General features: G+C 47.1%; 1 protein-coding gene across 1 annotated transcript; it reads right to left on the bottom strand.

The window, feature by feature from the left end:
* Positions 1 to 4,599: 4,599 nt before the first annotated feature.
* LOC135399781 (cuticle protein 14-like) lies at positions 4,600 to 11,591 on the bottom strand. The gene is made up of 3 exons (XM_064631515.1): positions 11,583 to 11,591; positions 8,121 to 8,228; positions 4,600 to 5,176 (listed from the first exon to the last, which is right to left on the bottom strand). Exons 1-3 carry the CDS (start codon positions 11,586 to 11,588, stop codon positions 4,739 to 4,741), a joined length of 552 nt encoding a protein of 183 aa, XP_064487585.1. The 5' UTR covers positions 11,589 to 11,591; the 3' UTR covers positions 4,600 to 4,738.
* Between the last annotated feature and the right edge of the window lie 2,945 nt (positions 11,592 to 14,536).

The following is a 14,536-nucleotide window of genomic DNA, read 5'->3' as shown; positions in this document are numbered from 1 at the left end:
AAGACACTTGAAGCAGCCACTTGAAGAGACCGAGGAAACAGTGCTCGCGAATTGGTACCCAGCTCCCGTGTTGACGTTCTCAAATTGGTAATAGTGGTAATTGGCAATTGGTTGGGTGTTGTCCATCATGAACAATGGCCTGAGTGCAAGCTTTGCTTGGTCTGGGTTGTTACGGCGTGTAAGCTCGAACTTGGCTGAAGCTTCCGAGTTCATTGTAAGAGCCCTGCGAACTGAGGTACAAATGAAGTATACGGAAGCTTTTGAGGCAGGTGTTGGTCGGGCTTTACAGCCTGTTTATTATGGAATGACTTCATGGTAGTCTTTATAACTTTATGGAATGACTTTATGGTAGTTTTTATGATTTTATGGAATGACTTTGGTATTGAATGACTTTATGGCAGGGTTTACAGCGTCCGTCCGTTGGTGCTAGCCAAGTTCGTGGTCAAGACTGGGAGGTGGTAGGTTCGAATCATACCACCGGCTGTGCTGTCTGAGGCTTTCCGTGGGCCTTCCGGCAGACTTGCTTGACGAATGTTGACACAGTTCCCCCTGAAGTCCGTCCAGGACGCACACTAACCCCCTGTCCCGCACCCTTCCTTGCTATCCTCTCTCCACCAGTCCACGTCCGTACGCTGCACATTGCCACAGTTGCTTCGCGGCGCTAAAACGGAATAAAAAAAAGAGGGCCTTACCGCAAGTATCCTGGTCAAAGAGAGTACCCAATCAGACTTCTTGAAGCAAGGCTTGTAACCTTTCCACGAAAGAGGAAAGTAGCTTTTAGAAAGAACAACAACAACAACAAAAAGCGATATAATGAAGCAAGGCAGAATGGAAAGTAAGCTACGTAGCCTGGAAAAAGAGACAAAGGCAAATGATTTCTCCGGAGGTGCATATTACTGTGTACTTAATACCGAACAAAATCCCAATAATAAGGTACAGGAAGAGGACAGCCGACGTTTCGGGGCCAGCTCTCCTTCCTCAGGGGTGACTGCGGCAGCCGTAGACAGCAACGTTCGTGTCGTGGTTAAAAGTACGTGGTTCGTGGGATTGCCTTTCAGTCACGTGACGGAAGTCAGTTGTGTACTACTGTGTACTTGTAACCTTGGTACGAATAGAGGCAATCATTTTCACACTACTTTTCCTTCGTAGAGCGCTTCTGCAACGTGTCATTGATAATAATAATTAAAAAAATTACGCCACCTAGAATCATGCGGTCAACGGCATGTATTCCGGATGCGCATGTCATGTTACCTAAGTTGAATTCTGTGAGCTTTTGCGACCTAAACTCGGAAATTTGCCACTTCTTTACACCACCAGTATGAAGAGCGTGCCAAATTCATTCAAATTAATGATAATTGACAGTGATATTCACGAGCTATCCCATCGGAAAAAAATTGCCGAACATCATGCTTTTCGGAGCACCGGACCATAACACGCGACGACTTTTTGAGCGCGATCGCACTCAGTCCGATGAAAGGAGGTTCCAAACCCAGCCCACAGAGTGAGAGTAGAAAAAGTGACAGTTCCTGAAATTGGGAGAGGGAAAGCGTTACTCCAGGGAAAGCCGGACGCGATAAGCCATGCCTGTGTTATCTCTTTCTGCGATGCCGGTTTTACCCCATTTCCTCCAAATTCCCATTTCCACCGACGACCCAAATCAACCACAAGCTCATTTCATCCGAAAAAATGTTCGGAGGTTCTAGGCTTTCGGTTGATCTGGGCACGCGGGTGGCAGTGACTCACATTTCCCAAATGCTCTTTTCATCCGAGCACCCAGGACCACCGGAAGCGGGATACATTAATGTTCATGCGGGATACATGTTGGGACACGCTTCCCCTGTTTAACAGGGAGAGGAAGAAGGGTGAGCGGTTCTTGGGTGTGCGGGAATCCAATGTACTTCCTGCAACTGATTCAGAAGTGAAGTCTGCCAAGGAAATGTATTATTGATGTCGATCGCGTTCAAGAAGTGATCCGATCCGAACAGAGATATATTTTCCATGTGAGTGACTGGGGTCGAGGCACTGTGTAGGTCATCATAGTGGAAAGCGAATAGTAACAAAGCGCCCACGGCACAGGTCCCGAAAGAGGATACAAAAACGACCTCCTCCTTTACTTTTCTTCTATACTTTCTGTTAATACAGTTTAGACGTAAAGAGAACACATTATTAACCGGCTGAAACAACGCCCAGAGAAAGCTTGCAAGCAGTATGAATGCATGAAACAAACATATCGCCTGAACTGTCAATCTCCTAAGAAATCTCTTGAGGCTTGTGTGTTTTCCGCCGTCCCGCTATATGTTCCAGTCACATAACATACCATTCCCACCATGTTCTCTTTCCGTGCCCCATGACGCGGACCTCCATGACCCTATCTGACTCTCTCCGGTAAGTTGCAGGAAGTACAGCTCGAAGCAGAGTTACCTGGAACGCCGCTTCGACCGCCGAATCGGGAAGAGAGCCACCCTAGCTGCGCTTAGGAGAAATAAAGGGAAGTAATGTCCTACTTATGGCGAATTCGGATGGTCATTTTATGGCAACATGGGCTAGCGCTCGGATATTGCTAGGTCGGCTCCCGAGCTGGAACACGTGATAGTTGCCCCCGAACATGAGTGCCAGGGATCTAGCGATTTTTGGATCAGGCTCAGGCTTGCCTCATCCCTTTTGAACCCTCAACTGTGGTTATCATCGTGACGTTTGTTTGGGTTTGAGGCGATTATGTAAAGGTGTATGCTGGCTGATATCACGCGGATGCGATGCTGTTATCTCATTGATACACGCAAAGGTGGACAGCAAACCCAATAAATTTCCTACTAGACACTGTGCATCCTCATTTGTTTTATCACAAATGTGAGAACGCCCCACTGAGCGAACGCGGCCACATCCGCGTGTGTCAATGGGATAAAGGCATCGCATCCGTGCGATATCAGCCGGCATACACCTTCACATAATCGCCACAACCACAAAGAAACATCGCGATGATAACCACAGCTGAAGGCAATGCCAAGTCAACAGCTCATGGCAAGGCGGACACCCCCGCAGCAACAGCGGGACAGTCGAAACACTATTTGCCGTTATTTCTCGTAAGAGCCGCCTCTCTCCCCTACTTTAGCTCCGTCAGTCGCAGTAGCGTTGCAGTTAACTCTGCCTCGAGCTGTACAATTGCACACTTGGGAACCGCTCACCCTTCCTCCTCTCCCTGTTAAACGGGGGAAGTGTGTCCTCTCAAGTATCTCTCTTTCGGTGGTTCTGGGCGCTCGGATGAAAAGAGCACTTGGGGGATATGGGTTATTGCCACCCGCGTCCCCAGATCAACCGAAAGCTCAGAACCTCCGAATATTTTTCCGGGTGAAATGAGCTTTTGGTTGATGTGGGACGTCGGTGGAAATGGGCGTTTGGAGGATATGAGCTGCTACCGTGGGCTGGGTTTCCAACCTCCTTTCGTCGGACTGACAGCGATTGCGCTTGAAAAATTCGTCGCGCGCTATCCTCTGGGAGCTCCGTAGCGCATGATGTTCGGCTATTTTTTTCGATGGGATAGCTCCTGAATATCCCTGTCAATTATCATTAATTTCAGTAAATTTGACACGCTCTTCACGTTGGCGTAGTAAAAAAGTGATATTTACTTGGCAAATTTCCGACTTAAGTTACGTTACACGACATTCACATCGGGAGGTGGCAAAAACCCAGTAAGGACAAATGCCGTTGACCGCATGATTCTACGTGGTGTAGTTTTTTTATTATAATTCAATGACACATTTTCTGGGAGACCCTGTATGTCGCTAAACTCGAGCAAAAGGTAGTGCTGCTTTGCCACATACCTTCACGGACCGAATATGAATCGACGAGTTGTAAAATAACGAGTTGTAAAATATCCAGTGCGCATCATGGGTCGTTTAGCTTGTTAGCCCCGACACGCTAAAAGAAAATTTATGCAGACAAGGAAAAAATCACAGGTCGGCTACGGTTGTGTAGCGCGAATTTCAGCGACCGCAGGGTTGGCGTTGGGCCGTCATTTTAGCCGTCCAATTCTAGTCAAATCAGAGTATGGCAAGTCGACGGCAGCGCTGAAAGAGCATTCTTGAAGCAGAATCGATCGCACCGAGCAACTGTGCCCAAATGGGTTCTCCCTGAGCAGCCTAGTGGGGGCCTTCGTGACCCCTTCGGCTTTCCCTTGCCTCTGGCGCCTCTTTGCCTCCGCTCCGGCGGCACGTACTTCAGGGTCTTGCCGCTGAGTCCGCCTTGCTTCTGCTTCGACGGCACGCACGGCATGGTCTTGGAGTTTTGCCTAAGCTTCAGCGGCACAGAAGCTTCAGCAGAAGTCGGCCCAGGACGCACATTCCCCCCCGTCAGTCGTGACGTTGCCCATCTCTGTGAGGCCGACAACGGCGAGCGCTTTCACCATCCACCAGCACCACCCTGATGTCGCACTGATGTGAGCTCTCTTGTTCGCAGTCTTTTTTTTTTTTTTTTCTACTCAAGCGCTATGCTAACATTGTCGTCGTCGTCGTCAATACGGTGTTCGCTTTTCCTTCTGCGGACGACGCCGATGTCGCGACCTCGGGAGACGAGGAACTAACAGCTGTCGCTGTAAAACGAAACTTTTTTCCTTGCATAACACACATATTTTTATTTACTTTCGTGCACCTCATAGACAGACGGAACAGGACAATCACCACATGAGAACTAGAAGACGAACACCAAGAAACAGACTTTGTACACCTATAAATTACGTGCCACCCTAGAAGAAGTGCTTGACGTGAGCGCCATAGCCAAGACCGTAGGCACCGTGGGCACCATAGGCACCATAGGCGACTGGGCCACCGACAGCGGCTCCGTAGACGTGAGCAGCGTGCACTGGAGCGGCGGCGTAGTGGGCAACTGGGGCAGCGGCGTATGCGGCAACTGGAGCCGTGGCAACGGCGGCGACTGGGGCCACAGCTGGGGCATTGTAACCAGCTGCAGCTGGAGTAGATGGGGCGGTTCCTGGCTCGTTGGTGGAGATGGAAGCACGGAAGCCAGCGCCGTCGGCTACGTAGCTGACGACACGGACGCGGCCGTCAGCGTCACGAAGACCGTAAGAGCCCACTTTGTTACCGAAGGCATCGCCGTTCTCGCGGCGGAAGGAACCGCCACTGGTGTGCTGTTCGTCGTAGCCGAAGTTGTAGTTGCCAGCCAGCTGGAAGAATTTCGTTACATGTTTAGTAGAGCGATTCTCAAGCTCAATATTGACGTTTTTATCTTCCATTTGGAAATCCCGAGAAGCTATAACGCAGGCTATTCGCGGTGTCTGATGGTGTCTTAAGAAACGAAGCAGCAAGAGACTGAGACAATCCTGTCAGAAGCGTAATAATTCTTCTTCTTATTATTATTGGGAGAAGGGGAACGTGAGGCACAGTGAGGTATGGGGCAGATTGTCGCATTGCCAGTATCTGCATCAGTCGGAAATCTTAGAAAACCGAAACAGTAACTGTGTCCGTCAAACAATGCGACATCGTCATCACTTCATGCTACAAATGATGGAGCCCTGTAAGGTAGACAAATCGTATTGGCGGACGTATTTCGACGAGTAAAAAAAAAATTATGACATTTCTTTGTTGTATGCAACAATAGTGACTTGAATCCTACACGTTATGAATGTAGTAGATGAAAGCGAAATGCTGTTGCTCGCGCTCATACACGTGCTGATATGCGCACCCCAATGCTTGATGGGGCACTGTGTTACGGGAGCGAATGGGGCATACTGAAGCAGTGTACTGCGAGGGTGAATAGTACGGCTTCTACATAAAGTCGGGTTTCTGGCAGGAGAGGAGGCCGCGGGGGAATACGAAGCTAGTTTTCTGAGGCAGAGCAAGAAAAGACAGAGTTCGCTTCTCGATCCCGACGTTCCTGATATGGAACTGCTATGGGAGCGACATTGTTGACGTCTTGCCTACCTCACGGTGCGCTTCTGCCAGCAGACGCCTCGAACCCTGCTGCACGTTCGATGTTGGCTTTGCACCAATTAATTCAGTGTATTCTCTTGGTATCATACTTACCCACTGGTTGCATGGAGCAGTGCAATGGAGCTACTGAACCTGCCCAGTATCGTATTTCAAGTTCCTCGTGCTTCAGGCGCATAGGAGGTGAAACTCAATGCTTCGCCTCGCCACGAAACCGCCATCGCCGCTGATATCACTCGAATGCAACATTCGTTTGATGATCGTTGTAACATTCTTCCGGGGCGGGGCACACAGTTACAGGAGTTAGCTGTCCATATTTTCGCATTTTGTCGAAGTGTCTCTTCAAAAATAACGTTTATTTTGAATGTCCAGTATAAAACAAGATTTGTCCCAGCCAGTGGAGTTAAAGATGCAAAAAAAAAAAAAAAGAAATAAAAGAGACCAACTTTTTTGTCTTACTGTGCCTCACGTTCTCCTACTATGTGTCCTTCGTTCATAGTTACCTTTTAGGCAAAAGTATAGTGGCTCGCGCAGACTGTATGTAATTATATAACGACATACATATAGGACATTCAGTGTGCATCTTGTCGACCTTGTACAACGTTTCCAGATGAAAGTCGCACACTGAGAAAAAAGAAGCAAATTCGGGAGCAATAGACTTCTCCCTGTTTGTAAACAAATTATGTCGTAGTATTCGACAGCGCCACCAATTTGTAAGAGTTGAGCTATACGCTTGAAGCTAGGGGCGAACAAGGTCGCGCCCGAAAGCCACTGTCTTGACGGGATTACCATGGTCCCTGAAAGGGACGCGACCTTCGGTCCTAGTTCGGCACCGAACCCATTCGTGCCTCCCCTTCCGATTTGTTTCGATTTCAGTCTGTCTACCAACGTCATGATGACGTTTCTCGTGTAGAGGTCTATTGCAGTTTGTACTTCCCCCAGAGAACACGTATTTCCCACATTAGTTCAGACTCCCCAGCGCTGCAGGTGGTCCCTAAATTTCCGAGTATTTAGTCTCGAAAGAGTCTAATGGTTGTGGCAATGCATCTAGTCATGTCGTTAACTACGAAAACTTCATTAATTGCTCAAAACTATAAACAGGAGGAAGCCAGGCCGCCCTAGCAGGGAACGTCCTGTGAAATTGTTTTGTAGCGCTTCTTTTCCTCGCGTTGATGCACGTCTCCCAAACCCCAAGTATTCCCCAGAGTTCGAGGTAACTCGTTACTGTAACTAAGTTACTTTTTTTGGTAACTTGTAACTTAACTCGGTACTTTTGCGGCGTGGTAACTTTCAGAGGAACTCGTTCCTTTTACAGGTAACTTTGCCAAAGTAAGTTAAGTTAAGTTCCAAGTTACTTTTAACTCGCTTTTCACTCACGTCCACATATTTTCTTGCTTTCTCTCTGGTTCTGTCATGGCATTTTTTGCCATAAAACGTGATAATCAATCAATGAGAGCATTTTATTGAGGAAGTAAGAACCGCTGCCATTGAAATGAAGCTGAACCATTGTGCGCCCACAGGGAGTAAGATGCAAAGCGTTCGAATAGACCTCTACCAGAGAAACGTCATCATGACATTGGTGGACAGACTGAAACCGAAACAGATCGGCAGGAGAGGGCTGGGTTCCACAAACGGGCACTTGTTCGCTACCTCCCATTGAAAGAAAAGTAGGACCGAGGGTCGCGCCCCTTTAAGGGACCATATCGTAATCCCCTCAAGACCGTGGCTTCCGGGCGCGACCTTGTTCACCTTTAGCTTCGAGCGTAGTTCAATTCTACCAAATTTTGGCGCTGTCCAGCACTATGACGTCATTTGTTTACAAACAGGGAGAGGCCTATTGTTGGACATAAACGAAAACGATCTAAGCTTGTTGCACTCTTCCGCAGGCAACTCGAGGTCTAACTCAACTGCTCACGCGCGCTGCACCTGCGTAATGCTGTTTTGTGGCCGAAGTAACTTGGAAGTAACTCGTTCTTTTTTTTAAGTAACTCAGTAACTGCGAGTTACATTTCAGGCTGAAGAACTTCGTTATTAACTTAGTTACATTTTGGACACGGTAACTGAACTTGTAACGAGTTCTTTTTGACGGGTAACTTCTCAATCTATTTCCCAACCGTTTTGCATCACCACTTAGGGATCACTAGTGTGAATCAGGGTGCATCACTACCTAGGGATACTCACATCCTGAGCGCGAGTCTGGGAGGATGATCCACCTTCTGCCACACCGAAGCCGTAGTGGGCGACGACGCCAGCACGGGCAACAGCCACAAGGGCGAGGAATACGATGGCCTGAAAGATATATACATAGCGCCTATTTTGTCAGACATCCGTTGTGCTTACATAACGGCCACTTCCTGTACCCGATACACATTATCTCTCGCTGAACGGGGAAGCAGAACGCAGGAAACTTTCGCTATAGACGGCTCACACGGGTCGTCCTTCTCAAGCTGCGTGCACTCTCCAGTAAGACAGTTTGAATTATATCGAGAAGGAAGACAAATGTGCACACTGGAATGTAATCTGAGGCGGGGGGCACGAAAGCTCGACAGAACTGGATCCATCTGGCAGCGTGCTTCTGACCATGACTGTCAGGGGAGGCGTTGATTGACCTTGGGTTTTCTTAATGACACGTTCCGGCTCATTTTGCTTGCGATACGTATCGAGCCCCGTTGTGGTAAGATTACGGCCATTACGACCTCGAAGGTATAAACGGTACGCGGGGTCATCCAGATGGCTACTTTCATCGTTTACCTTTTGTCCGGGGAGGGATGTTTGCTATAGCTGCCAGAATTTTCTGTTTGCAAGATGGCTATCAAAAAGGGGCTCCGTTGTGTGTTGGGAACTGGAAGGATGGAAGGCGCGCGATTATACAGGCAGGTACCTATTTGCGCAGGCCCGACGGAGCTAAATATGCTACTCATCATTAATCACCTTCTTCTCTTTGTCTTGGGTGGTATGTAGGGTGCGTAACTTGTTCAACGTCGAAAGTGGCTCGATGAGCTTTCTAATACGCTCATTTTATTCAAGGTAACGAAGTAGTGTACTCTTCTGTATTCTATTTAACCTGCATGGTACGATTTAATGTGGATTCCGCAAAAGAGACTTGATGTCTCTCTCTCTCTTTTTTTTTCTTTTCCTTCCGATATGTACATGAAAGCAAGTTCTGGTAACGTTGCTAATAACTATAGAGCTGGGATTAGTGGGACAAAAAAAATTCTAAAATCGGGACAAAAGCGGGACAGGAAACGCTGAATAGTTTTGACACCTTCCGGGACAACGTACCCATATCTGAAGATGTCCAAATTTCGTTTATTAGCTTTAGATTATTTTAACTTGTTTTGCATCACGAAACTGACAGTCTATTCTCGTACGTCGAAGGATGTGGTCAGGAACATTTCAAGCGTCCTTTTGCTCAGGCTATGCCTTTTCTTCATTGCCTGACTTTCCCTGACTCGCTTGCTTCTTGTTTCTTTCTCTTGTGAAGTTGTGAACCCACATGCTCTTGAATCTTGTTTCGATTATCCCCTTTCTTGTTGAGGTGATTCAGGAACTTAATTCATACAATGTCCGTATCCATACAAAAACCAAATTGTCTACGGGCGTGTCTGCTAAATAACGGGACAAGAAAGTCTGGACATCCGGGGCAGTATGTAATATTCCGGTACACTCAGCACAGATTCGGGTCAATTCGGGACAACGAAGTTGATGAAAATCAGATGTAAACCGCTTGGTAAATATATTCTGGTAGCTGACACTATTATCGGGACGCTTTTCAAAATCGGGACATGTCCCGTAAATCTCGGCTCTGTAATAACCTCAGACAAGCAGCACACATGCATGGGACAGCAGGTGTACTTCAGCCTAACTTTTACATGAGACATGTAATTTTTAAACTTTACATTAGGCACACGCAAGTAAAAAAAGAAAAAAAAATCAGTTGTCGTGGTTTGTCAACTTGACACTCTTTCACTCTTTCCGACGTCCCACTCTATTATAGAATTTTGTTAACATTCCAAAGTGGTCAATAATATTTAATAGGTACGTGCTTTACGTTGCTGGACGAAAGCCCCTCTATCGGCTCGACAGTCCGATATCTGAGGTTATTTTGTATTTTTCTAGTAAACTACCAGCTATTAATGTCATTTTGTAGTTAGTCATCGAGCTTACCACCATTGAGCGGTGGTGGTGGTGGTGGTGGTGATAGGGCTTGCCGTTGATTGAGCGAAAATGCTGTAAACCACGCTCCTTGCAAATGAGTGAAGTAGACACAATTTAAACAAGACTTACGATCCAATACACTGATGTGGTTTGCGTTGTGCACTTAACGACTTTTCTCTGTTACAGTTAAGTGTAAGTTCTGTACAAAACAGTACACTGGTCGTTTCCAGAAGTTTTTTAAGCTTCTGGTTTCGACTAACAATATATATATATATATATATATATATATATACTCATTGAACGATGCGACAGCACCAGAGGACACGTGTTTCGCCGTGTTTGCGGCTCGTCGGCCCTGGGTAGCTGCGCATCGTTCGGGATTGGCGAACCAGGTGTCACTCAGCGAGCGATATACACCTGGGAGGGTGACTGAGCACTCCTCAATGCCACAGTGCAAGCCAGTGAATTATAAAGAGGGGGAAAAGCCATTAAAAAATAAGTAAATGATGCTAGACGTGTTTGAAATTCAAACTTACAGATTAAAATGGCTTCTATGGCTGCACGTAGAGAAACAGATACTCATTGAACGATGCGACAGCACCAGAGGACACGTGTTTCGCCGTGTTTGCGGCTCGTCGGCCCTGGGTAGCTGCGCATCGTTCGGGATTGGCGAACCAGGTGTCACTCAGCGAGCGATATACACCTGGGAGGGTGACTGAGCACTCCTCAATATATATATATATATATATCTCCTCCTATATATATATATATATATATATATACGTATATATAAATATGTGTATCTTTGCATGTGCGTTCGAGAAATACATATCAAGGCAGGTGTAACGAGAGGTGTAACCAAAGCCAGAAGTGTAACCATTTGTTAAGCATTTTTCTCGACGGTTCCTCGAAATTTTCATTGGTTTCGGAATCTCAACCCTGGATAAAGGGACCCTGATCGCAGTGGCTGACATTCGGCCTGTCCTTGTTTTCTAGATCTGGCGCGGAATCGGGACTTCTGAAGCCAAAATAAAGGGCTCCCAGCTGTACGTATAGCGTTAGTTTCGCTACTACTAAGGACCTATATATATAGTCGTCGCCAGTGCACACAGGGCACCACATCCATGTATTCAAAATACTTGTTAGCACAGCGGCTTCCTTTTAGCACCATGGCTCAAGCCTCGACGACGCCTGTTGCAGTCGTACACGAGAGAATAATAGGATATTACGAATAATCGGGTATTACGATATAGCTTGTTACGGATTTAATCGGATATTAGGATATAGCTTGCTACGGATTTAATCGGATATTACGAATAATCTGATATTACTATATGGTTTGATACGGATTTTTCACTTATGCTGTGCGTTCCTACGTTCGCTAAACACGAAGCCAAGAGAAAATGGTGCTGCTTGATCTTGACTCATAAACAGTATCTCATCCCCATTGCTGAGACAAGAACACGCAGAAAAAAATACACTTACCTTCATATCGTCGGCTGTAGACTGACTGATCCAATGCACTTCTCGTCAACCGTGAACACTCCTTTTATACACTGCAGAAAAAATGGCTCACTGACGTCACGCATGTTTTGGAACCTCCGGGCGTGGCTGGGAACCACGTTCTGGCTCGCAGTGTACCCCCTATGTCACCAGCGCTGCCAGGTGAAGCGTCTAGAGGAAGTCCCGATGGTCCCCGCCCAAGACCTCGAGGCCAACAGTGGAACGTCTCGATGCGATCCCTTGCAAGGTCGTAACAGAAGTTATCCTCGGTGTTGGAGAGTCAGCTGTTGTTGGAACCGTTAGAGAAGGGGGTATAAATGGGCATTCCTGTATCCCGCTCAATGCCAATGCCGACGAAATTGGGTTGATGCAGTCCCAAAGCCTAGGAGGCGTTTTTTTTCTTTCTTTTTCTTCCTTTGTTTCTTTCTTTCTTTCTTTCTTTCTTCTAACCTACCTTGGAGGGATGTGGTGTAGCCGCATAGTTTGGTAGTGTAGGTGGGTGAGGGTGTGGCAGGGAGTATGCGTGCTGCGTAAATTGGGATATGACGGCTTCTTGGAGCACCATATGAAGGCATTTGCTGTGTAGGGGACTATAGTTCGTTGTAATTGCATAATGGATGGTTTTATGTGTTGTGTCCTCTTTCTAAATGTTACGGGATTTGCAGAGTGCTGTCTCGACGGGTCCCTGAATAATGTCCGCGATTTGCAGCCTCCAGGTATGCGAAACATTTGAACATGGAGTCTGATGTATCACGTAACTCTGTGCATGCCGTAGGAAACAAGCTAGGACAGGGGAGCCTGAAAGAAGCTGGTGAGCCCTATAAGCCTTCAGGTACTACACCTAAATCTGTTATATTATTCGAGGGTTACAATGTGGGAACACGAAAACACTCACATGTACAATGGACTACAACGCACAGAGCGGCGAGCTGCGTTTTTAATCTTTCACGTATTCCCAAGACAGGATTCGTACCAGTTTCTTCATATTGTCTCTTCTCTTTTGTCGGTGGTGGTTGTCATAGGCATACTCATTCTACTGCACTATCTATGGTATATACTCTTAGTCATTATATTATCAAAGCAGATGTGAGAGGCGGGAAGGTAGATACGCTTAACGATGTCCTTCTTTGTCGTTTTTACGTACTTATGGGAGCAACTGAGCCACGGAGCGGCGGGTCATTGTTCCAGTTCACCATATTAGCAATGACAATGGGGTAGCAACAGCAATGCCTCCCACGCACGCGCCTTACACCTGATTCATCCCTGTTCCACTCATTCCAATAAACCATCGTTTACCAGTCTCTCTTTCTAGTCTTCCACAAACTCGCCTCTGGCAATGAAACTCCCCACTCATAACCACAAAATTAAGTACAATACAATACAATACAATACAATACTATACTATACTATAAATATTTACATTGCGCTCTGTATTCTTTCCCAGTTTATTGGGGCTTTCATTCATTCATGGGCGTATTTGATTGTTTCGCAGTTCATAGCGCGACATAATAGTCAGCTGTAGTAGATCGTACGCTATCCCTTACGTACTCAAAGGCGATAGCGAACGATGTACTAAAACTCTATTGTTTGCGCGTGCACAGAAATACCAACGCTATCCCCTACGTACGCCATCGCCTTTTGCGTACGTGAGGGATAGCGTGGACGTTTTGCGCACTGCGCAAAGTTCTCTTTATGTTTTGGGCGTCCTCGGAACCACCAACGCTATCCTTTACGTACGCAAAGGCGATAGCGTACGATGCGCTAAAACTCACTACTAATAGCGAGTTTTAGTACATCGGAGGAGCACCACGAAAACGATACGCTAAAGGAAGTTATCAAATCCAAGCTTAGCAATATGATGTCGCCTGTATCAAAGGGACGGGGCGATTGGTCTCCCTTCAAATCCGCGCATTGATCTTTCGCGATGGAGGGAGGCGAAGGGGAGCCGGTCCTTCATATTTGGAGAAGGGCCCTTGATAACGCGGTCCGCCCCTCTGTAGACCGTGTCTTTGAACGCGCGGCCGATAAGGAGGTCGTCGGGGCAGTACCGCTTGCGGTGCTGTTCCGGAAGATCTTTTCTTTGATATTTTCGGAATTGTTACCGTGAACACCTTCCGATGCACAAAACCTAAAACTTCCTAGTTATCCAGGCAGCACAGTGCCCTGAAAGTCGAGTGCAATAGGGGTGGACGGTATGTGTCTTATCAATTTCTTTAGTTGCAGGAGTCTGTTCAAGGCCTTCCACCTACCCGTCCACCCCTATTGCACGCTACTTTCAGTACATTGGGTTGCTTGGGTAGCGAGTTCCTCGAGAACGTATCCGGAAACGTAAGTCAATCGCCTGATTCCTTTGCAGTGGCTGACGTCACGTTGCTGATATCTGATTAGCTGACAACGATATGGAGTCGGAATCGGAGGGCGCTTGCGGAAGAAAGAAAAACAACTGCCGAAACGGTTGTCAGAGCGCTCTGCTTCGACCAGCCGAAGATACAGCAGATAGAGCGCTCTAGAGCGATTGGTGGCTTCCAATGGAAGATGCCATAAAACCCCATCATAAGGGTGAGAGGGGCCCGAAATACGTACCATTCATTGTCTTCGTCTCTCCTTCTCTGAAGGTAGTCTTCTTCTTACACTTTGTCCCAGAGATTAGTATCAGAACCCCATGTGCAGAGCAGATGGATAACTGGGAAAGTCGGGGGTGATGGCATCTTCGACTCGCAGCTACCGATCGCTCTATCTACTCTATCTTCGATAGGTTAAAAGGAGCGCTCTCACGACAGCTTCGGAAGTTGTTCCTTTCTTCCGCCTTCTTTCCTTCCTCCAGCTCGGAGCGCTCTGGCTTAGAGCATTGGTACCGCCAGTCGGAGATACCGTTACTAGACCATTGATACCGCGGCTTCCGTAATACCGTACCTACCGCACCAAATCAACTCTGA

This window comes from Ornithodoros turicata, chromosome 7 (genome assembly GCF_037126465.1).
Source record: "Ornithodoros turicata isolate Travis chromosome 7, ASM3712646v1, whole genome shotgun sequence".
Lineage (NCBI taxonomy): Eukaryota > Metazoa > Arthropoda > Arachnida > Ixodida > Argasidae > Ornithodoros > Ornithodoros turicata.
Note: the sequence above shows the minus strand (reverse complement) of the source record. Positions and strands in the feature narration are given on the sequence as shown.